General features: G+C 36.1%; 1 protein-coding gene across 1 annotated transcript; it reads right to left on the bottom strand.

Moving 5' to 3' along the window:
* Positions 1–2,859: 2,859 nt before the first annotated feature.
* On the bottom strand, positions 2,860–26,378 carry LOC117328003 (inhibitor of Bruton tyrosine kinase-like). The gene is made up of 26 exons (XM_033885307.1): positions 26,243–26,378; positions 25,087–25,235; positions 24,587–24,937; positions 24,061–24,157; positions 23,816–23,940; positions 23,232–23,342; positions 22,839–22,924; positions 22,585–22,675; positions 22,281–22,398; positions 21,003–21,174; positions 20,185–20,308; positions 19,768–19,969; positions 19,187–19,376; positions 18,125–18,230; positions 17,357–17,820; positions 17,027–17,116; positions 15,885–16,005; positions 15,332–15,428; positions 14,680–14,781; positions 13,613–13,730; positions 12,638–13,022; positions 11,063–11,424; positions 10,382–10,540; positions 10,060–10,206; positions 8,016–8,238; positions 2,860–6,319 (listed from the first exon to the last, which is right to left on the bottom strand). The coding sequence occupies exons 3-26, from the start codon at positions 24,905–24,907 to the stop codon at positions 6,197–6,199; spliced, it is 4,134 nt and encodes a 1,377-aa protein (XP_033741198.1). The 5' UTR covers positions 24,908–24,937; positions 25,087–25,235; positions 26,243–26,378; the 3' UTR covers positions 2,860–6,196.
* Positions 26,379–26,470: the final 92 nt, after the last annotated feature.

The following is a 26,470-nucleotide window of genomic DNA, read 5'->3' as shown; positions in this document are numbered from 1 at the left end:
GGAACCTACTACTATTGATTAGGAACCTACTACTATTGATTAGGAGCCTACTACTATTGATTAGGAGCCTACTACTATTGATTAGGAACCTACTACTATTGATTAGGAGCCTACTACTATTGATTAGGAGCCTACTACTATTGATTCGGAACCTACTACTATTGATTAGGAGCCTACTACTATTGATTAGGAACCTACTACTATTGATTAGGAACCTACTACTATTGATTCGGAACCTACTACTATTGATTAGGAGCCTACTACTATTGATTAGGAACCTACTACTATTGATTAGGAACCTACTACTATTGATTCGGAACCTACTACTATTGATTAGGAGCCTACTACTATTGATTAGGAACTGTTTCTTGTAAGTTTCTTGACGTTTCCTCTTGTAGCTGTGTAAGATTGTTTGCTGAATATTCTGCTTGAATCTATTTGATCAATCTTATTTGTTATTTTGTAGCGTTGAATAAAATCAGAACGTTTGCGACGATGCTCCAGCGTAGAAAGGCCCCGTAGCCTCAGGTAGATCCCTGAGGGATTGCATCCTTTTTGTGGCCCTTCTTTGGACATTTTTCTAATATGGTTTTATCCTTCATGAGAGCTAGGGACCAAATAGTGGTCGTATGTTCCAGATGTAGTAACACCAAAGTTTTGTAGAGGTTTTTAAAATATACATAAAATGTAGGTGAAAGTCCTGAATCGAAGATTACCCTCATTGTCTTGTTTGCTGTCGATGCTGTAGAATTTGCCTGGTCAGACAGGTTTTATCTGTCTTCCACCACTATTCCCTGGTCTGTTTCACTTTGGGATCCCGATATCAGTATCACCGCGTTTGGTGTTATAGCTACAATGTAGATAATTTAGCTTTGTTGCCGATTTCCATATTGATTTGGTGAGGTTCAGTCTCATAAGCCAATTTTCTGACCAGTTTACCATGTTGCCTATACCATTTTGTAGTTCTTGTTTGTATCGAGGTTTGTAGTTTTCCGGTAGAGCTTTGAGTTATCTGCTAAAAGTTTAACTAGGCAGGATAACACTTCTGGTATGTCGTTCACGTAGATGAGAGAACACATCGCTTGTTACTGGGGCACTGAACGCTGTCCATAATAACGCTTTGAATCATGGCAGTCAAGAAGTCCGTGACCCAGTTTTGTTCTATATTGTTCAATTCTGTAAAGTGTGAAGTAGATGACTATGGCGAACATTGACAAATGCTTTACGGAAATCTAAGTAAATTAAATCTATATTACAGCCTTCGTCCATTGTAGCGATTCAGTCATCTAAGAATTCGAGAAGTTGAGTGGCACAGGATCGCGCAAGTCGTAATCCATGCTGCTCCTTTGTAAAGACATCATTTCCATCCATATGTTTATTTCGTCTCTAACTATCCGCTGTAGGATCTTACTTTGGACTGTAGGATCTTACTTTGGACTGTAGGATCTTACTTTGGACTGAGGTCAGGCTGATAGGTCTATATTTTCCAGGCTTTTCTTGAGCCTTTTTTAAAGGACACACATTTCCCATGGGTCCGAAAGCCTTCCTTACTGAAGATATTAGCGAGGATTCCTTTTATTTCATTAGCCGCTGGTAGATGTTGTCAGGGCCAGGAGATCTATTGGTATAAACTTTCGAGATGGCCTTCAAGGCTTTCTGTAATATAGATGTTCCCAGGAGATCTATTGGTATCAACTTTCGAGATGGCCTTCAAGGCTTTCTGTAATATAGATGTTCCCAGGAGATCTATTGGTATCAACTTTCGAGATGGCCTTCAAGGCTTTCTGTAATATACACACTGTAGATGTTCCCAGGAGACCTATTGCATTGTCTATCAGCAAATTAGTAAAAACAAGAGTATTCATGTTTGTTACGAATTCATAACTCGGTACTTTTGATTTGGTAGAGAACAGAAGATTCCACTCCCACAGCAAACGTGCTGATGATGTGACAAGATGTATGCAAGGAACGCAAGTGCAAAACTAATTTCTATGTAATATTTCGATTTCAACAAAAAACTAAAACGTTGATGAGTTATATACAATTAACAGAAACATCCTATTAAAACTATACAATTCTAAAATATCTAACCAATTAGTATTCATTGAAATAATACGCAATATGATTTTCAGATCTGTTGAAAGTTGATATACATACTTCAAACACGTGAAACTCATCTTTTGAATTTCAAGTCAAGTTTGAAACATTCAATTTCACAAAAACAGGACAGAGCGCCGTCGAAATAGTTTCGAACAAGTTCACTTGTGACTTCTCAGCATGCCATTCCCAAAGGCGGACAGCAAACGCGAAGAGAGATACGTATTGCGACATGCCACGAGTGCATGAAACATGCCAAATATGCCAACCTTTGGCCTCTTGGTTATTGAGAAAGGGTTGGATGGATGGATATCCCACCAGGGCATAAGCTCACTTGCATTTTGGGAAGGTGGGTTGAAAATCATGCTATAAAAGATTTTTTAAAGGACCAGCCACAGACGAAGTGTGATTTTACTACCACAACCACCAATGTACACTTAAATGTGCCTGCTAACAAGGTTAATTAACTTTGAACAACGGGGAAACATTAACACTTGATCAGGACTGTGTATTCAACATTTCAATGAAATTTCATTAAAATCTTTACAGCAGCTGAGTTCCAGTTGAAAATGAAATAGTGAGTTTATGTAGGTTGGTTATAAAATATGGTGTATGTCTCTTCTGGAGTCAGTTTCAGTAGTGACTACCAAGGACTGGGGTATACTTCTTATTTACTTTGATCAATATACATGTAATCAACAGGAAGTCTGTCACTGTGCTGTTCTCCCAGCAAAACATGCATTGACAACACAAAATACCATATATGGTGTTTAATCATATTTTAATCAGTAAATCACAGGACTGTATACATTGTATACTTGAGGGGAAGAATATAATGCTTCAACAAATGTTCATAACTTACACAATTCATTACTTCTTCAACAGCAAAGTAATCAATTATGTTTTATTAGAAACAGTTTTCACCTGCAAGAGTTTTTCCATGACATATACATAAAAGACAATGAAAAAATAATACTATTAAAGGAAAATATTTAACAATCATTGAAGAGTAATTAATTACAGTGTAAAACAATCCTATAATGATTCTGTAGGAGGGTGACCAAGTGAGAGCTGGTGGTGGTGAATTACACTATAGAGAGAGCATGGAGGTTAATTTATACAGGGATGTTATTACATGGAATTCAATGTATTTCTTTCTCAGTTCAGCATTAGATATAAAAGTACTAACAACATATTAAGAGACATCACACCAGAAGGACTGAATAACAAAGGACAAAACCATAACACAAACAGCTTCATAAAAGTAAACAGCCACATTGTAGTAGGCCTGTCCTCGGGTAGATCAACAAAGTAGAGTTGGACAATGGAATCACCACTGGGCCTGCTACAGCCAGCACTTTACTTATAAAAGTTTTTCTTAAGAGGGCACTGAGTAGAGCCTAGAGTGTTCTTTATTTCCCAAAATCAACATTTCTATCTGACTTTTGGTTTGGACCTTCAGATCTCAGAAATAGTGATTTGACTTCTAATATTGCTAAAAATCAAGGGTCAACTGGATGTCTCGTTTAATACAAAGCAACAGTAAATATGGAACAAATATTTAATTCAAACTTTTAAAATGTATTAATAATCCTAACCTTGATGACAAATTGTAAACATGGATCTTAAATTGTAACAAGCACACTGGGTATTGCCTACATGTACCGACTCCTGCTAAAAATAGTAACAGTGATGTCCCCCTACCGACCCTGGCTAAAAATAGTAACAGTGATGTCCCCCTACTGACCCCCGCTAAAAATAGTAACAGTGATGTCCCCTAACGACCCCCGCTAAAAATAGTAACAGTGATGTCCCCTAACGACCCCCGCTAAAAATAGTAACAGCGACAGTAACTTCATCTGTAGCTACTCGTCCTGAAGATACATACCAACTTTCACCAACATGCCTTTAAGCATGGATGAGAAAAATGCAAACTGAGTGGACTGACCGACAGATGGACAGAGATGGACAGACTGATGGACGGGGAGAAAACCTATATTCCCTGCCGGTTTCATTGTATAGGACTAATAATGAATTGCATTTTATCCTAGTCTTTCAACATTCATTACCACCTGCCTATATTTCATCTTAGCTTGACATTTACTGTTGATACAAAGGAATATTCATAGCTCAACATTTACTGTTACTATTTATAGGAATATTCATAGGTGACGGCATTAAACAGTTATTGTAGCACGACAACATTTATATACAGTAATGGCTGCTATCAGACTTTGATGGTTAATCTGTTTTGGTAAGACTAGAGTGTTAAACATGAGGTGACAATGGTGCACACCTTTCATTTCTTTATCTGACTGTATGTATATAACTAAAAAGAAACAATCAATTTAACATGGGCCGTTTTCGGGGTTTTTTTGCGGTTGGACCAGCTGGACACGTGTTGCTCGTTTATGAAATGAACATGAACCTGGTGATTTTATATTGTTTTCAGACGAGCCCTGACAAAGACTTATATTGCCTATATTAACATTTACAGGTTCGTTAAGATATATGTTTGAAATATTGCATTCAAAAACTGATGAACCGGTTTGTCCGCATAAATGAACAAGCCCTTATTATCACAAGTATTAAAGAGTTTCATCCCTTCATGTATTTTATACAGACAAATTAAGCTTATTAAATCTTTATATGTGGTTAAACTAGGAACATATAAATTCTAAAGTTCTGTAAGTGAACCCAACGGATGGCTAGCTTCAGCTGTCCGAACACCACATTTAATCACCCTGTCATATAAAATGTGTCTTCAACAGCACCATTGAATGCGCAAAGAGACGATGATCCAAAACAAGGGAGGTAATCACTAACATAAACAACAATACAAACAAAGAAAATGTATAATAAATAAGTCTGAATCATCATTTTCAATCAGTAAATATTGTGTAAAATAATATCAACAAAAAAAACAAACAAACATGTTAAACAACATTTCACATTTCACAATGTATCAGAACCCACTTAGATGAGTGTTATGACATTATTTTTAAATAGTTTGTACAACTTTTTTTACAATAGCACTAGGTCAGCATTGAACACCTGCAGGTATAGCTTATATACATAGCACTTTCTCTACAGATACATTGTATAGGCTTCCATGTTATACCTACCCTTCACAAATCCCCAACTCTAAAAGCCGGTAACATCATACACACATGACACAGACACACACCATCAAAAACAGAGATCCATTTACACCAACACACCATCAAAAACAGAGATCCATTTACACCAACAAACCATCAAAAACAGATCGATTTACACTAGAGATCCATTTACACCAACACACACCATCAAAAACAGATCCATTTACACCAACACACCATCAAAAACAGAGATCCATTTACACCAACACACACCATCAAAAACAGATCCATTTACACCAACACACACCATCAAAAACAGATCCATTTACACCAACACACATCTCCTAAAAGGATCCATTCACACCAACACACCATCATGAACAGGAATCCTCACACATATGATGCTAAAACACATCAACAAATAAAAGCTAGTAATTATATAATCTAAAACCCAATCAAACTACAGATAAGTATTACAAATTAACAGGAATCGAGTTAATTGATGTATTACATTTCATCAGACAAATAAACCCCCATTAAGCACCAGATCTCAAAGGATGGAGTGAGTTGTTGCTGTACCTACTACATACATGGGAACACAGGGTTTAAATACAAGCATAGGCATGTAAAACATATTGGAATAATTTTCTCTGCACAATATTTTTTAAGATCAGGATTAATTCAAAGGCTTATAATTACACAAAGCTGTCACGATGTGAATGGATCAATTAATATATGTGATCCTTTATGTCACAATGAACCCAATATCCCAATGTATTCCTACACCAGTTTAACTCTCTCAGGAACTATATACCCTTTCCAATATATTGGTGTAATTATACACATGTATTTATTTATGTCTTTAACCAGTACATTTAACATGACTGAAGTGTCTATCCAGTTCAACTGTTCCTGTGTTTAGTCACATAGCTAAAGGTTATCTTATGATAGTTTTTATATCACTGATAAGCAGTATGAAACATTTAAGATAATTGCTGTTATGACTTTTTCCACAAAGGTGTTGCCATCTCCTGCACAACCCTTTCAACTGTAATCTGTTCATCTAAGATGTCAGCAGCTTTGTAGTAAACTAACAGTTCCTGTATGGCTTGTTCCTCCATCTGGCAACATAAACAAGAGGAACATAGAGTTTAAATAAATGGTTATGGTATTATGTATTCTACCAGGCTTATTCTGGCCAATGTCAATCAAGATTCCCATTATCTAGTTACCACTAATCCTGTTTTCCAATTATCTAGTCACCACTAATCCTGTTTTCCCATTATCATGTCACCACTAATACTGTTTTCCTATTATCCAGTCACCACTAATGCTGTTTTCCCATTATCAGGTCACCACTAATCCTGTTTTCCCATTATCCAATCACCACTAATGCTTCCAATTATCCAGTCACCACTAATGCTGTTTTCCAATTATCCAGTCACCACTAATCCTGTTTCCTATTATCCAGTCACCACTAATGCTTCCAATTATCCAGTCACCACTAATGCTGTTTTCCCATTATCCAGTCACCATTAATGCTGTTTTCCCAATATCCAGTCACCACTAATACTGTTTTCCCATTATCAGGTCACCACTAATCCTGTTTTCCAATTATCCAATCACCACTAATGCTGTTTTCCAATTATCCAGTCACCACTAATGCTGTTTTCCAATTATCCAGTCACCACTAATGCTGTTTTCCAATTATCCAGTCACCACTAATGCTGTTTTCCAATTATCCAATCACCATTAATGCTGTTTTCCCATTATCCAGTCACCACTAATACTGTTTTCCAATTATCCAGTCACCACTAATGCTGTTTTCCCATTATCAGGTCACCACTAATCCCGTTTTCCCATTATCAGGTCACCACTAATCCCATTTTCCCATTATCAGGTCACCACTAATCCCATTTTCCCATTATCAGGTCACCACTAATCCCATTTTCCCATTATCAGGTCACCGCTTATAACCTTTTCCAATTATCCAGTCACCACTAATGCTGTTTACCAATTATCCAGTCACCACTAATGCTGTTTACCAATTATCCAGTCACCACTAATGCTGTTTTCCAATTATCCAGTCACCACTAATCCTGTTTTCCAATTATCTAGTCACCACTAATGCTGTTTACCAATTATCCAGTCACCACTAATGCTGTTTTCCAATTATCCAATTATCCAGTCACCACTAATCCTGTTTTCCAATTATCTAGTCACCACTAATGCTGTTTTCCCATTATCCAGTCACCACTAATGCTGTTTACCAATTATCTAGTCACCACTAATCCTGTTTTCCAATTATCCAATCACCACTAATGCTGTTTTCCAATTATCCAGTCATCACTAATCTTGTTTTCCCATTATCAGGTCACCACTAATGTTGGTTTCCCATTATCCAGTCACCACTTATCTTGTAATGAAGCAGCCTCACAATCTTGCCAATTTTGACAAAAGTGGTAAAACAAGCAATTCCACAATGTTGTATATTTTTTACCTGTTAAATAAGCTCTTTTAGGGAATGAAAGGTTAAATATAAAATCAAACACATTCCAATTACTGTACCAGTGTTTGTAGGGGCAGATTTACTTCTACAAACTTCAGGTAAAGGATAAAATAAAATGTGGATGAATTTAGCAATTTTTTCTGAAACCAGTTTATGAATTAATCATGTGAAAAAAAATGATAAAAAGTCACCAACACCAGAACCTGATATCGACAGCCTTTGTTAATCTGTTGACCAAAAATTGTCCCATTTTTCAAAGTCAAGAAAAATCAATTTGTTTGAATCTAAAGAAAACAAATTCTCCCTACCTGGATTAAGCTGAGGGGCTTCTTTGCTGCCTTAGCCAGGGTCTCAGTTCTCTGTTGCTCATCCTTGACTATGTCTGTGAAACTCACAGAATCTTTGGGGGAGGGGCTGGCAATGACCTTTTTAGTCCAGGGGTTTTCCTGGCTCCTGGGACTCGGAGGCTCTTCCTCTGTAGGCTCACTCAGCGAACCCTCATCTCGGACACGACTTGTTGGTATTCCCCAACTGCAATATAGAATCAAGTTGTGATGGTGGTACACCGGTTTTGATATACCCGTATAAATATACCGGTAATGATGTACCAGTATAAATATACCGGTAATGATGTACCAGTATAAATATACCGGTTATGATATACCCGTATAAATATACCGGTAATGATGTACCAGTATAAATATACTGGTAATGATGTACCAGTATAAATACACCTGTTATGACGTACCAGTATAAATATACCGGTAATGATGTACCAGTATAAATATACCGGTAATGATGTACCAGTATAAATATACTGGCTATGATGTGCCAGTATAAATATACCAGTAATGATGTACCCATATAAATATACCGGTAATGATGTACCTGTATAAATATACCAGTAATGATGTACCAGTATAAATACACCGGTTATGATATACCCATATAAATATACCGGTAATGATGTACCAGCATAAATATACCGGTAATGATGTACCTGTATAAATACACCTGTTATGATGTACCAGTATAAATATACCTGTTATGATGTACCTGTATAAATATACCGGTAATGATGTACCAGTATGAATATACCGGTAATGATGTACCAGTATAAATATACCTGTTATGATGTACCAGTATAAATATACCTGTTATGATGTACCTGTATAAATATACTGGTAATGATGTACCAGTATAAATATACCTGTTATGATGTACCAGTATAAATAAACCTGTTATGATGTACTAGTATAAATATACTGGTAATAATGTACCAGTATAAATACACCTGTTATGATGTACCAGTATAAATAAACCTGTTATGATGTACCAGTATAAATAAACCTGTTATGATGTACCAGTATAAATATACCGGTAATGATGTACCAGTATAAATATACCGGTAATGATGTACCAGTATAAATATACCGGTAATGATGTACCAGTATAAATATACTGGTAATGATGTACCAGTATAAATACACCTCTTATGATGTACCAGTATAAATATACCGGTAATGATGTACCAGTATAAATATACTGGTAATGATGTACCAGTATAAATATACTGGTTATGATGTACCAGTATAAATAAACCTGTTATGATGTACCAGTATAAATATACCGGTTATGATGTACCAGTATAAATATACCGGTTATGATGTACCAGTATAAATATACCGGTTATGATGTACCAGTATAAATATACCGGTTATGATGTACCAGTATAAATATACCGGTTATGATGTACCAGTATAAATATACCGGTTATGATGTACCAGTATAAATATACCAGTAATGATGTACCAGTATAAATATACCTGTTATGATGTACCAGTATAAATACACCTGTTATGATGTACCAGTATAAATATACCGGTAATGATGTACCAGTATAAATATACCAGTTATGATGTACCAGTATATATATACCTGTTATGATGTAATATCTTTAGCCTTGTAGGTTCTTAGGATATAGAAGCAGGATAAAATCCAAATTTAGTCAAGCATTAACATTAGCCTTATACCATCAAGAGGTTCGAAGTATAGGCAAATATAGGTCATTTGTCTTTAATAATGACTCTTGAAATATTTCAATTTAATCAGTTACAGTTTTCAGAAAATTGTACTGTCATTTTTTTCCAGAATTCCTTTTTTTTCATTAACAAAAGAAAGATAAAAATTCCAAGGGTAGTTAACATGTCCAGTTTTTACTTTCTGATTTGTATATAAACACATTGAAATAGACATCATGATTGCAGAACATTTCCCTGATTTTGTTGAAGGGGTATACATGAAGTTACCAATAAGCTCTTACAGGGTAAAAGCTAGCTAGCTTGTCCTTACCTGACCGTGGGTTTTTGTTTTGATCCTTTGTGCACTGCATGGGTTGTGTGGATGGTCTGCTTTGGTGCTGAGGACTTTTTAACTGCATTACAACTGTCCTCAGACATTAAATCTCTGAAGGATTTTACCGTAGTGTTTACATCACCCCTGAAAATGAGTAAGACATAACAGTTTTTTATAACATATTTTAATAATTAAAAATAGCAAATTTTTATAATATGAGATTTTAATAATGTAGACAGGTGTGCATTCCAACTGTTAAAGCTGCTTCAGCCATGTTTTCATGTTTACTATGAGTGTGACATGAGTAAATGAGGCTCACCATGGACATGTTGGTTTGTTGGGTGTTGGTGAGGTTGTGAGCTCTGTTGGGTGATCTCCCTTTATTGACTGACTACTAGGACCAACTGCTACAGCTTTCTGCTGTTTCTTGGCTTCCTTCCAGGAAAACTTGGAACTGCTCTTCATTGGACTTTTAATCCTGTGGCATTAAAGCATAAAGACATAAAATCAAAGTATTTTTTCCTGAAATGCATTAGTCTTCCAACGTAAAACAGAATTCACTGTAGCTTCCATGTATACACCTATTAAACTGTTATGTTATCAGCACCACCAACAGAACACGTCTGATTTTATCAGTACAATTCGATATTGGAGATATCATGGCCTGCCCAAATTTTAAAAACATTCCAACATTTCATTATTTCTAAATCAGAAAAAATCATTATTTAGAAGCTAGAATAATAAAAATACTGTTTAAAGTTCACATACAATTTGATAACTGTACATTTACACAATGTCCTATAAAAGCACACCATAAACATTGACCTTGAAGGTCTAGGCAGATACATTTAGCTGGTCACTGACAAAATTACTAAAAACAATCATACATTTAACCCTTTTCCCTCCAGTATTTTCTGTCTTTCTCATTTCAAATTTTGGAACAGTTTGAACTAGTTGGGTATCAACTAAAGTCAGTTACTGTAAAGTTTATTTTCCAAACCTCTTATTTTCTTCCTCCATTATTTCGCGTAAACTGAATGCTGAACTGGGGACCCTGGGGATTGAGACATCCACTGTTGAAGCAGACTGGATAGTGGGGCTGCTGAATTTCTGTGGAACAGGAGATTTCTGTGGTGTTGGAGATTTCTGCCAGGCAACTGACACTGGATGTTCTGTCGTAGGGGAAGTCATAGAGGTTGTTGAGGTCACAGGTGAGGGATCATGTGACCTTGAGGTCAGACTGATCGTTAATGGTTTCTGGGTACTCTTGAATTTGGATTTATTCTTCCGTTTTGGTACATCATCATTTGGTAATTTCATTTCATTCACCTGTTTTTCAGAAAGGTTTTCGACTACTGGACTCTGAAACATTAAATTTGTGAAATGTTATAGCTCACCTAAAAAGTTTAATGATTTTTTTCTACACCAGAAATTAACATATTTGTTATGCCTATAAAAAATGAAATTATTAACAAGCATTCCGAGAGTATCGCTAAAGCAATTCATGTCCCCTTCCGGCCCTCGTTAAAAATAGTATGTGACCTTGACCCAAAAATCCTGAACATGATCTGCAGCTACTCATAGTGAAGTTACATACCAACTTTCACCAATATACCTTGAAGCATGGCTTAGAAAAATGCAGCAAACTGAGTGGACAGCCTGACAGATGGACAGACAGACACTTGGGGGACTAATAATGCATTTGTTTTGAATAGGTGATTTCTATTTTTTTTTACAGTTATTCCTTAAGATCTTTTATTAGATGACATTACTGATAGCACTTCAGTTATAAATACCAGAACTGGTGGCCAGTAAGTTAAGGATGGTAATTACCTGTAGTGGTTCAGTTATACCAGGACTGGTGGCCAGTAAGTTAAGGATGGTAATTACCTGTAGTGGTTCAGTTATACCAGGACTGGTGGCCAGTAAGTTAAGGATAGTAATTACCTGTAGTGGTTCAGTTATACTAAGACTGGTGGCCAGTAAGTTGAGGATGGTAATTACCTGTAGTGGTTCAGTTATACTAGGACTGGTGGCCAGTAAGTTGAGGATGGTAATTACCTGTAGTGGTTCAGTTATACTAGGACTGGTGGCCAGTAAGTTAAGGATGGTAATTACCTGTAGTGGTTCAGTAATACCAGGACTGGTGGCCAGTAAGTTGAGGATGTTAATTTACCTGTAGTGGTTCAGTAATATCAGGACTGGTGGCCAGTAAGTTAAGGATGGTAATTACCTGTAGTGGTTCAGTTATACCAGGACTGGTGGCCAGTAAGTTGAGGATAGTAATTACCTGTAGTGGTTCAGTTATACCAGGACTGGTGGCCAGTAAGTTGAGGATGGTAATTACCTGTAGTGGTTCAGTTATACCAGGACTGGTGGCCAGTAAGTTGAGGATGGTAATTACCTGTAGTGGTTCAGTTATACCAGGACTGGTGGCCAGTAAGTTAAGGATGGTAATTACCGGTAGTGGTTCAGTTATACCAGGACTGGTGGCCAGTAAGTTAAGGATGGTAATTACCTGTAGAGGTTCAGTTATACCAGGACTGGTGTCCAGTAAGATAAGGATGGTAATTACCTGTAGTGGTTCAGTACTACCAGGACTGGTGGCCAGTAAGTTGAGGATGTTATCTAAGCTTTCTTCCTCTGACTTTACACTATGATCTGAGCTCACTGATATCTGTCGGTCACGTTTTTGTGATCTGATCTGTGCTGACTTTTCCAAATCTTCACTTAAGCTTTTCTGACGGCTTCTTCTCTTTTTTGACTTGTTTTTCTTTTGACTGCCCTCGCTAGTCAGTATAGGGCCTTCCCTGTCCATTTCTGCTGCCAGGGTTTCCAGGAAATCCTTACTAGGGCCATCAAAGTATGGTGTAACGATTCGCCGGGACATAGCCTTGGTCTTGTTATGGTAGTAGGTGGTGAGATGCGCCAATACATCATCACTGAGAACATCAAGGTGTCTGAGGTATAACAAAACACTTAGGTTTATGAAGTGGTACACATTATATTATCAACATGTTGATCTTTTCATACCATTACAAGGAAAACGATGAATTTTCTTGTATGAATAACAAATTGTTACTGGGCCCAGAATCCTGTCAGCAGAACCTAGCTGAAACAATACAGATCTTAGATAATGTATTTTCAAGTGCCTGTATATTTTCAAATTGTATGTAAACCTTTATATATAAATTCTTCAAAACAATTTAGAAAATGTAGCAACAAATATTTTTTCAAACCAATAGACAGTGATCTGACATTTGCTCTGAATTGCTGAAATTCACAAGAAACAAAACTCTTTCATGAAATTCTTTTTCTTAACTTCTGAATAAATTCTTATCAAAATCATTTGTTGAAAGAAATTCATTCAAGAGATAAAAAAAATATTTCCTTAATAACAACAGTAATGTTGACTCTGGTACCCAACTAGCACATAAAAGGAATTCTCATACTCAATAAATATATGAAGTTTTAATATAATGTGAAAGATGTTTCCAACATAATTTCATTTTTGTTAATGATATTGCAGTTATTAAACTCTTTAACATACCTGCCCTCAAACATGGCTGCCAGGTTGATGACGATGAATTCCTGACATGCAGACTGTAGCTGCTGAGCATTGTACACAAAGGCAAACTCCAGGATCTCTGACACGTTCTTCAGGTTAACTACAACAGCAAGGATTTCATATTACTCCTGCCTCTACACTTTTATGTCTCCCATTACAATGCCAGAGGATCAGAAATGAAATCTGCATAATTAGAATTCTACCTCAGGCAATATTATTTAATTTTTGTATTTCTATCGGTATTTTTATTGCTTTTTTTCCAGTATTCACTCATTTGTTAAAATGGAAAAACAATAATTATTCATGAAATACACCACCAAATCATTTAAACCGTAACCAGAGAAATCAAACCGAATCTTACCCAGTGTAGTGATGGACACCTCACACAACCAGAGATATCAGATCAAACCTTACCCATTGTGGCGATGGACACCTCACACAACCAGAGATATCAGATCAAACCTTACCCAGTGTGGCGATGGACACCTCACACAACCAGAGATATCAGATCAAACTTTACCCATTGTGGTGATGGACACCTCACACAACCAGAGATATCAGATCAAACCTTACCCAGTGTGGCGATGGACACCTCACACAACCAAAGATATCAGATCAAACCTTACCCAGTGTGGCGATGGACACCTCACACAACCAGAGATATCAGATCAAACCTTACCCAGTGTAGTGATGGACACCTCACACAACCAGAGATATCAGATCAAACCTTACCCAGTGTGGCGATGGACACCTCACACAACCAGAGATATCAGATCAAACCTTACCCATTGTGGCGATGGACACCTCACACAACCTGAGATATCAGACCAAACCTTACCCAGTGTGGCGATGGACACCTCACACAACCTGAGATATCAGATCAAACCTTACCCAGTGTGGCGATGGACACCTCACACAACCTGAGATATCAGATCAAACCTTACCCAGTGTGGCGATGGACACCTCACACAACCAGAGATATCAGATCAAACCTTACCCAGTGTGGCGATGGACACCTCACACGACCAGAGAATGAGATCAAACCTTACCCAGTGTGGCAATGGACACCTCACACATCTCTTTTAGTCTTGTAATCAACAGCTGGTCAGCTGATACCAGGATGTTACACAGGAACTCTGCATTTACACACTCTGAAAGTGGAGAGTAAATGAGTTTAATTTCCATGGGAGATAAGGTCAACATAATATTATCATTTCAGCATTGTTCTATTGTGTCCCAATAAAGAGTTAAGGCCAAGTTAGACAGTACCCAAAATTATGACCTGTGTTTGGAGTACTGTGTACTGCAATACCATGCATACATATACATTCATATATAAATATACATTTTTTCTCTTTTTTTTTTAAATTGATACATTGCATTCATTTTCTGTCAACAAATGTTCAATAGTACAAAACTTTTAATATATTTTGATTCAAAATTTATGTCTTAAAGTTTCAAAAATGATATTTCCAATTGTGATGCAAACCTCTGTGTCCTTTTTGACTATAAAATCATTGGCAGATTAATTTAACTTTCCTGAGTAAGATTATATACTATAGAATACTCCAGTATCACTTTTATTATATGACAGAGTAAGTGATAGAATATCAGGTTAAAAATAAACCTGTCAGAGATGTTAAAAACATTAATAAAGGGAGAATACAAAGCATATTTGCAAATAATGAGTGCCACGCCCACCTTCCACTACTAGTGATGAGTCTGTGTATAGGAAATCTATAAGGATCTCCAGTATGTTTCCAGGAACAGGTAGAGAGAGAGGAGATGTGTTGGATGTCTACAACACAAATTATCATCATCACATCAATGTTAACTAAATATTACCAATTAAAATAAACATTATAGTTTAATACCAGGCGAAATGTACAACGGTATACTAACAAAAATCAGCAATTATTATGGGATACTAAAAAGTTACAGAAAGATCTATACTGAACACATATACCTGAGTAGGATATGTGTAAACTAGATCAGTGTCATTTCATAATGGCAATGTGGTTAAACAGAATCTTAAACCAAGTTAATGAAACACTTTAAATCTTATAGCTTATATTCAAAATAATTTGGGAGATAAAATTCTTAGCCATGACAGATGGATGGACAAAAGCAATATCATATACACCTCTTTATAGCAGAATTGTAATAATTCTAAAGGAAGCTTGTCGATTGGTTGAAGTAAGGTCACAGGAATAATGATCAGAAGGAGTTCATACATTTACATACTATATCTTACCTCAACCCAGCCACTACCAAGCATGCTGTGGAAATACTCCAGTCGGGCTACCAATACACACTTGTGACAGTGGATCACTGTATTTTTGTCTGATTGGATCCCAACATCATACAGGTCACGCCTGTCAATGAAAACCATTAAGTATCTATGTAAATATCTGTCGGTATTTTCCAAGTTGTCTTAAATGTCACTGCAATCATGTTACTTTTATTTTAAGGGCTAATTGAGTAAAATGTATATGTATATCCCAATGTATTTGAGAAATAAAGAAATACTATTCATAGAGAGTGTGGGAGAAAATCAAATCACTTCTTTGGTGCTTCTTGTTTAACAAGCATGGAGACGTCCTCCAGTTGGGTTGATATTTCGCTGGAACTGTCCGAAGCAGCATCTCTGATCTGCCATTCTACAATCTAGAATACATGCTGGGAAATATTTCCCTGGTGTGACACTTTACGGAAACGATGGTTGTTTGTATATATTGAGACATGCTTTATGGCAACAGCAGAGCTAAGTTTAATAGAATCTTTCACTCCTTTTGGGGTGAGATAGGGGGATCTCAACACGAGGTGGGAGATGGTTAAATTCCCAAACACGAGGCTTGCCTCAGTGTTTGGGAACTTAACAATCTCCCCTGAGGGTTAAGATCCCCTATCTCATCCCAAAAAGGGGTGAATGATTATTTTTCTCCTGTTTTACAATCGTAGTGTGAACCAAATCCAAACATATGTAAACAACAACACGTGGATGGCGGATGACTGTTGTGATAAGGCTGCAAGCAGACGCTTTACACCTTACGATATGTTGTTTCATACAAAATACAGTTCCGGTAAGCTTGTCAAAAAGAACACCAAACACTCGGTTAACTCGGATAATTAATACTTATTTCAATTTCTTTTGTGAATAATATTGATATTTAACGTTTATTCAAACGTTCCGGGTCAGGTCATAGTGACGTCACCCTATCGAGAACAAGAGCACGTTCAAAGAGCATGTGTAGCTTGTCTTTTCCCTAGGGCGAGATAAGAAAATCTCACCCCGGTAAAACTGTGGATATCCCTGTCCAGGGTAAGAGAAAAACATATCCTCACTGGAATCCTCATGAAAGTTTTACATAAAGAGACATTCAACTGTTAACTTACAGCTTGTGTCTGTCAAACTTCATCTTTGGTATAGTGGAATGTTTCTTGGCTAGCTCAATTCCTCCATTCACATACTTCACCGTCTCCAGCCTTAGTGTAGAAGGATAAAACAAAATACCTGTTATATATACTGGTCTTAAAATATTACACATATCAGCAAAAATGAAAACAGGAATGTTTCACAAACTTTCATATTATTTCTTTGGTTTCAATAATTCTTACTTTCGTAGGCTTCAATAATTCTTTATTCTTAAAATATTAAAATTCTCAAATTCTAAATTTAATTTTTCATTTTTTCGATTTTCACTAGTTCAGTACACTAGATATTACCTCTTCCCCAATCCTTTGACTCCAAACTTCCTGGCAGCATCCATCAACATTTTTACTGGGTTCTTTGTTTTGGCTTTGTTGCCATGATCTTTAATCTCCTTACTGGCACTTTTCCTCTTCTGGTGAACCTCAAATGCTGATAACTCCTTCTCAGATTTGGAGAAGAAAATGTCAGGACTGTTCCTATTCTCCACCTCATTCTTATCAAACCCATCCCCCTGACCCTGGAGTGGGGCAGTCCATGGACTCAGGTCAAACTTGGTTCCGGGGATAAGGAGGCTACAGGTGTCCGTGTACAGGAAGTTCAGTAATTGCTCAAATATTTCAGGGTGGATGTCATGGATCTGAATGACCTGATGGTCAGTCAGTGAATCTTTCTTCTTGGACTCGGCCATTAACTTGTTGAAGTAATCACTCCTGCTGAGTAAGATGTATTTATGAGCTGGCCAGGTGTGTCCGCCAGCCTACAAATAATATCAAAATATCTTAAAACATGAAGAAATGCTAAAATAATTGAAGTCTTACTTCTTATAACTCAGACAAAGATTTAATATATATTCTTGGTATTTTAAGTTAGAATCTCTTTATAAACTCTATGCCAAGATTCATTCTGATTATGTTATGATGCAAAACTCAGTCATTTGCCGAATGTCAGATCAACATTTATAATAAATATTGTATATTCAAATTCCTGCAGCTAAATTATTTGTCTTAAATTGATAGTGTAACATATTATATATATTACTGCTGTGAAATAGATGGGTTTACCTGTATAACAATGTCGTGTATCACATCATATTCATCTGCTTCCTCCAGAAGTTGAGCAAAGTCCTCGGTAAATGTTGAGGAGCTGACACAAGGGACATCTGTGATACTGAAATTGAGTGTTCTATTTATGGATATTATCATGGTGACATTACCCGATAGTCACTAGTTTATGATAAGAGTTTGATTAGACACAGATTCTCTTTAATTTCCTTGAGTGCTTGACCAGTAATCTATAGTATCAGCATAAACAACCTTGGTTGTATTAATTACACAAATGTCTCAGGAGAAGATGCCAAAAGAAAAGCGGAATTGATCTGTGTATAGAGACCTGACAATGATTAGATATCAAAACTATTAATGATGATTAACATGTAAATAAAAAATATAACTTTCTTAATTTTTTTTCACAAAAGAATTATGTGTAAAAGTAGTTCATGTAAATACAGAGCTTATCAGGGTGATTACAATACAAATGGTTGACCTGTTTAAACAATAAGAAAACAAAGGAATTTCAATTTCTCTCTGATTAACTTGTTTAGGACTTATTACAGTATCACATACTACGTCTGAACATCTGAAGTCAACACAATCAGGGTCACATTCAGATGACCTTAATCAAGATCAATATTGACCAATAAGATATTAGGTCATTTGTGAATTTCAAGTTTAATTCTAACAATTTCTTTCAACTAAGTTGTTGCTATTGCATGATGTCAACTTTTTGTATAAGAAAGGAAAATGCACACAAGCAGCATACAATGGTCAATTTATAGAACTTTTAGAAACATTGTTTTGATGCAGGGAGCCATACCCTTGTTCATATCTGCCTTAGAATACCTCAGGATCTTTACAGAGGCTTAAGTTGCAAAGAATGTAACCACACTGACAATTTCCTAGGCTGATTGTTTGAGCTCAGAGCTCATCTGACCGCGGTGCTTCCAGACATTCAAGCATAGTATACCATCAACAGATGACTTTAATCAGATTAAGTCAGCCACAGTTTAATATAAAGTGGCTTGGTAAGTTCTGTTAACCTTTTATGGACTGTGGACAATGTCATACCATAGATTGACTTGTGCCTGCTGTACAGCGTAGTTACGTCCCTTGATGTCACTTTGTATGGTGAGGCCACGATGAATGTGAGGAATTCTGTGGACTTGGACCTCCTCATCTCCATCTTTCAGCATCAGGTCTAGAAGGCTCATGCCAAATTCATCAGGACGGTGGTCACCATGGCTACGGCCTCGCTCACCTACAGCAAGCCACCAAAATATTACATTGCAATGATGATTAGATTCTGGATGACTGAAATAAATACATTCTACAAGTGGAACTTTATTTATCTTTTATTTGATAAAATAAATTTCTTTAGTTATTTAAAAATCTATAAATATGAGTATATTATATATAAACCTTTCATGATTTGTCTACATATATTTATCTCACATGAAGCATTCAAAACTTCACAACAAATTCTTTCAAGTGAATCAAAATTGTAGCTGGCATAGTGATGACTTTTTTTAACACAAATTAATAGACTTTAAATTATGGAATGGGTTATATTACAGAGATGGACAGATAGAAAACAGATATTGGTATATTCTCAACCCCTTAATTCATTGTACAAAGTAAAGATTACTTACCTTTAATTTTGGTATGCTGATGGCTGGCATCTTTAGAACTGTTGGGTTTTGCTGCGGCAATGGTCCCCAGAAAACCCTCGCCTTTCTCCGTGATGATCCCTATTGTAGATCTACTGAGACTCATGTCCATAATGATGAGTTGACGACGTATACACCACTGACATTGTCTCAGCTTGGGCAGTGATGCGCGCCATATCATCACCTAACAAGGCAGAAACATTATTATCTGTTGGTAGAAATTATGATCTCTGTTTTTCACCAAATTTCCCGATCTTCTACTTTTGAAACTGCTGATTAGAACAGTAGCAAACTGACTGCAGTTAATGATACCAAGATAAGTCTTAATATTAAAGATCATCACAGCCAAACTGTGTCATGTCCTTACAAAAGCAGTATCCATGTGTTTTTAGAACTTACTGAGCCAGATTCACTAAGCAGAACAACCATCAACTCTGATCCCCCTTTCTCATGGATGATGTCTAAATCAGTGTTGTGGTCAAGGTTTCCTCCGGACACCAACAATTTTGTGACCTCCTGTAACCTAAAAATAGCACAAACAATAAAGATTCTTAGATTTCAAGCTACAGCATGGAAACTCCAAAGGTTCCCAAACTAGCATGGAAACCAATATGGATAATTCCAGTATACCCCACTTACACTGTGTTAGCAGAATGATATACTATCAGTGCAACTTCCATGAACAAATCCTTCTGAAAACCGATCACCTCTTGATATGGATTAAAATAATGATGTACAAATTGATCCATTCTTTATTATTGCAATAAAAAACTTCCCAATACTGATTTCTTTGAATTCCAAATACCGAACCAATTTTGTGTCAAGAATGGTGAAAATATACCTCAAATTACTTCGGCAAACCGACCTAACCTGAACAATCATGACAGGTGCCTGGCCAACTGACCCTGTTGTAAGGTTTTCTTGGGCCATATGCCTGTATACTGTAGTAGGTGAATTGTTACCCAACACCTACAACTAGGGAGCATTACAATTTAATTGTTTACTAATTAAAACAGTCTAGAGGAAGCCAAATCACCATGCATATGCCATTGAAGCAGTGCAATCTGTTTACCATTAAGAAAACAAGTAGAGCTAGAAAGCTGGAGTTTCAGATCTGACCAATCAAAATGATCACTTCTCCAAACTGAACCCTCTCTAAACTGGCCAAATATTCATATACCGTGCATGATCGGTTTTAAAAGTTCCACTGTACTTACTTTGATGCTATTTTCCTACACTGGTACTCGTGTAAGACATACAAGTCCCCTTTGCCTGTCAGAATAACTATGGCAGCATCTGAACTTGCTGCCAGGCTTATCACCATGTCACTGTGATTGAGGGCAGCCACTTGTCTGGGCTGGCTCTGCTTTTCTGTGCCTTTGGAATGACCTTCAAATAAATGGATTTCAAAACTATAAACTGCTATAATTATCAATAGGATATTTCTGGACAAAGAGTCTTTATTTTGGTAATTCAAATTATATGTTATATGCACATTGCGACACTTCATGGTGTTGTGAACATATAATGTTTCAATAATATACAACTATTATGCACATAAAAGACAAATTTGGAATAAAGCATCTTCCTCATTTTGAAACATATCAAACTCTCCAAATTAGCAAGCATTTTGTAAAAGCAAACATTGATTTCTAAGACATGAATGGTATTGGAATTAACAGTAATGAGAGTCACCTAGAATACTGACTATAATCAGGCTGTGGTTTTGTCAAATTTACTTAATTTGTTTTCATTGGAAAACATTATTCGAGTTCAGAAAAACAATGATGTTAAGGAAATTTCCTTAAATTTTGCAATGCTTTCTACTAGGAAAATTTACGTTCAGGAAATTTAATGCTTTCCTATGAAAAGTTAAAGAATTATCTTGAAACAGGGGCCAAAAAGGTCAATGCAATATTATTGTCTGTGTGTTAAATCTGAGTTTGACCTGAATGTTAGATCGATACTGAATTACTTCTTAAAATGCTCCTAATATTCATTTTTACATTTTATATGATATAATGCATATTGAACTAAAACATCTGAGGGGGGTCCCGGGTTCATCGGTTATCGTGTAAACAAATGTTTTATTTCAAAAGTGGTCAAGTGTGATCCTTCATCCCTAACATTGAACCAATCCCACCCAAACCTTATAAACCCTACATCTGCTTATCACAATGTCATCATGGGAGAAAATTTGGCCTAGTTGAAGTTCGGTAAGGGATTCATTTGATGTATTTTGACAGACTAAGTATGTTTTTAGTTCCATTTCTCATACCAGTGACCTTGACCATTGACCTCTGGGCCTGAAAATCTATATCAAGGAAGCACTGGATAAAGTCTACAGCCAAACCAGAAAACAGACAAACAGGTAACCTCATTCCTATAGGTGTCTAGATGCAGGGCCCTAACAATATTTTATAATTATTACTGGAAAATATTCATAACAGTAGATTACTGGTATTATTGTATTTGTTAGTGAATGGCCAACTTACCAAGTTGTCCAGCATTAAGTCCAAAAGTGAAGACAGAATCTGAGGTGAGCATGGCTGTGTGGAAGCGACCGGCACAAACACTCTGTACCTTCTTACTTTTGTGACTCTTTGTGGTTACCTGTCAAGATATAGTTTACTTTTGCAATAACTGTTGGGTCAGAGCTAAAATGTATCATGTACAACTGTTTGAATTACAGGTAAGTTATAATGCCTCTCTCTAGTAGCTAGATGTTACAATATGTTAGATTTACTGATATTGCCTTAAAAATTTGCTCTTTCAAGGGTTTTTAAAACTGAAACAAACCTGCTTGGGAATCAAACTTTTCCCTGTTGAAGGCATGGGGAACTGTCCTAACTGATGGCTATCATTCATTCCACAAGTGTACACAACACCACTGTCAACATAAAGCATATCATGTTATAATATAAGACTCTATCACACTACACAACAGACAGACACAGATAATATTTTTTAGAATAATTTACTTGATTTAAGAATTGAATTTTCCGGATATTGATTTACCATCAATTAATGAAGGATTATGATAATATCCAAACCTTTGCATCAGGAAGACACTGTGATCTTGCCCTGCTGTTACTTGTATACAAACTTCATCCTTGATGGCTTCTACAAGTTTTGGCACCTGCAATACAAAGAAACTACCCTGCATTACAATCTCATCAAAACCATGCTTACTTTGGATCTGAAAACAAATGAATATAACACATCAGTATAGAGACAGTCACAGTGAACACTAATTAAACATGCTGACAGATACAAGACTTCATAGCTAGTCATTAAGAAGTGTCAAATCCATACAAAATTGAATATTCCTAGAGCTTGCTCCAATTTGAGAGAAGGCGCATACTTTTAATACAAAAGCATAATTATTCTTTTTTAAGTAGAAATTGGGCATAGTGTTACATCCACGTAGCAACATATAAACTTACAACACAAGTCTCCTCATCACCATGGCCGAGGCGGCCTCCCTGGCCGTGTCCACATGTGTAGACCAGACCAACTGATGACAGGAACATGGTGTGATACTTACATAGGACCACCTGTAACACACATATATGTAACATTAGTTTCAAAATATTCTTAGGCTCTTTCCTGTCCAGGTATGAAGTATAAAAAAATTTCACCCGACTTGTCTTTGAAAAAGGATAAATCTCTATTGAGTTTTACCCCCTCTGTTATCTTATGGGAGCTCCCACAGTAAGTATAGCTGAGAATCAAGGATAGAGAATGTGTGCAGAAAAAATTATACTTTTTGATTAACAAAGTATTTTAACTTCCGAATTTGTCACAATGGCAATTGTTTTTTTGAATTTATACATTTTGTGACATCAGATTATCAAATTATCTGGTTATGTTATCATCATGTGGCATGAAATGAGGTGTTCTTAAAGAGGCGAGAAAAGCATCAATTTATACATAAATTTTCATTTCTATTAAAAATAAAAATAACTCATTGCTGCCTGTTTGATTCCACACATCTTACATTTTGCCTGTTTGATTCCACACATCTTACATTTTTTATAGTGATATTTTGCTTTCTGAAAACTTCCACAACTTCTGGGTAGGATCGACGGTTTTCACTAGAATGTCCGAGAGTAATGTTGGAGTTATCTCCCCATGTAAAAGTTTCAGTTGGATCTGAAACATAAATTGATATAGTTTTCAATAAAAAGATTTTTATTAAGATTGCAATTGGTATGATTATCAAAATATAATTGAGAATTATAGGTTGAAAATTTAAAACCATTTAATAGATACCTGTCGATGAAAAGGAAACATAATCTGGTCGATCTTTAGACAGCAGGTCGAGAGGCCCTAGTCCCTCATTATCTCTGGTGTACATGTCACTGTTGTACTGTCACATTAAAATACAAACATACATCAATCATACATTATATTAGAGATTTCAAATCATAGCAAATTTAATGTATATGTATACTCCATACATGTCAAACCATACGTTTTTTAAAATGCATTCAAATTATTGTTTTTGAGAAGTCATGCGACCTACACTTATTAGCTATAGCTATCGCTCACATAAATGGCTTGTTCTACTTCAAATACATCTGTTATAATATTTGTTTATCATAAATAAATGATGTTATACAATTCTCTCAACAAAGGAACATGTAATGTTGCAGCCAGAATTTCCCTACAATACATGGAAATAAATTATCAGGTTTTCTCTTCCATTCTCAAGAATTTTAAATTAATCTTTTAGTATTAACCACTTGTGTGAATTTTTTGTGAAATTTGATCAACACTCTGAAGTGTGCTTTATCACCTGAATAAGGAGTCGCATCGTGGAGAGATGACCATAAAATGCAGCCCTATGTAACGCTGTCCAGCTCGACTCCATGTCCTTGGATGTGAGGTCTCCATGTTTTTCATTTAACAACCATTCCACAATGTCCATTTTACCACAGGCTGCAGCAACATGAAGTGGCCAGCGTCCGTAACTGTCACTAAACTGAGTGGCCGAGTAACACATCTTACTGTAGGCCTGAACCTCCTGTAAGGTACCCTTCGTAATTGCACAGAGGAACTCCAGTGCATGCTTCCGTGACCGGCATTTTGGCCCACACTCGGGTTCATATCCAGGCATTCTGCAGGTGTCTTCATAAAATCTTTTCAACTTGATATAACAGATATGTTCGTTTTAGTTAAATATAATGCATGTGTTACCCTTCTTCATATCAATATGGCAAAGAGTCTTATCATTGCAACCATGACACCTTTTCTTTCGTTCAAGTTTTTTCCTCCCTAATGCTGCACAACACTTACCAGGTAACCTTGCCAACACTAGTACGGTTTCAAGCAACCTGGTAACCTGGATATGTGATAGCTGGATACCAGCCAAACTAATGGATGCCCATTATAGGGCAACCATATTGAGATGCCTTCTCAAACAGCCATAATTGCATTCATAGAACCTGAAATTAGTAATAAATTAAAATAAACATGATACATAAAGATGTTTTCTTGGAAAATATCTCAGTTAAGCAAGTATATATACAAGCAAAGATTACATTTTGTTTGTTTGTTATTAAGCTACATGTACTAGAAAAGTACATTCAAATCAATATCAAATGACCCATGCATGCAGTTACAATTTTAGGTGTACATATATCCATAAAATATTATCTTTACCTATTTTGAAACCGACTGAAAATATCTTACATTTCAATTGTTTTATTTTCTCCAGAAATTTAAGTAGTGGTCCGATGGTAGACTGGAGAAGACTTATAATGATACAGTTCAATCTTAAATTATGAAACACAGTTTTCTGGACTAGGTGTCCATGTATATAAATACGAGGCAGAGGACCTCAATAATTTCAATACTGTTTATTAACGTTTCCTTATACTTTTATCATCTCGTGAAATCCCTAAAATAGACAAAGGAGTAACATCACACACAATAATGCCCAAAATGTTTCAAGTATACTAGATTATAATGCACCCAAGGAACATACATGTATATACACGTGTACCGGTGTGAATTGCACATTATTTACATTGTGAATACACAATAATACATCATTAACATTTTTGCTATTCTAGTTGCAGATGGTGAATACCTACTGATTTCCTAGTTTCAGTGAAAAAGACGAGTCATTAATGTCAAAAGAACGACACCCCCCTTTAGGAGCGAACTTTTATCATTTCGATTGCACAATGTTAGGCAACCGATCGGTTACTTGGTCACATTATAAACAGATAAACGACGGATGAAAAGATGCTCAACCAATTCACTGAATTTTTGCTTTTTGTTTTTGTTTTTGTGATCATAAGTGCTGAATTTATTATGATGTTCACAAAGTTGACAGGACTCATCAGTAACAGTAAAGAGAGATGAGAAATCGGGCCAGGAAACTGGGAACAACATCGTTTTGTAAACAATCGTAAAATCTACAGTAAACATATATTAAAGATGCTACCTGGATTAAACTTCAAATGCGTAGAAAGTGAAGCAAACATATTTTCTTGCGATTATAACAACTTTGGAAGACATCCTAAATACGTTCAAATTATTAGACTACAGGTGAAAATTTTCCAATCTTATGCCACACGACCTATAGCCTCCAAACCAAATAGATGGAGGCAAATTGATGGCTAAATTTAAGAAATTAATCGGTTATCTGATATCATTTTATATTAATTAAGTA

Source organism: Pecten maximus, chromosome 5 (assembly GCF_902652985.1).
Source record: "Pecten maximus chromosome 5, xPecMax1.1, whole genome shotgun sequence".
Lineage (NCBI taxonomy): Eukaryota > Metazoa > Mollusca > Bivalvia > Pectinida > Pectinidae > Pecten > Pecten maximus.
This window is presented reverse-complemented; position numbering and strand designations above follow the sequence as displayed.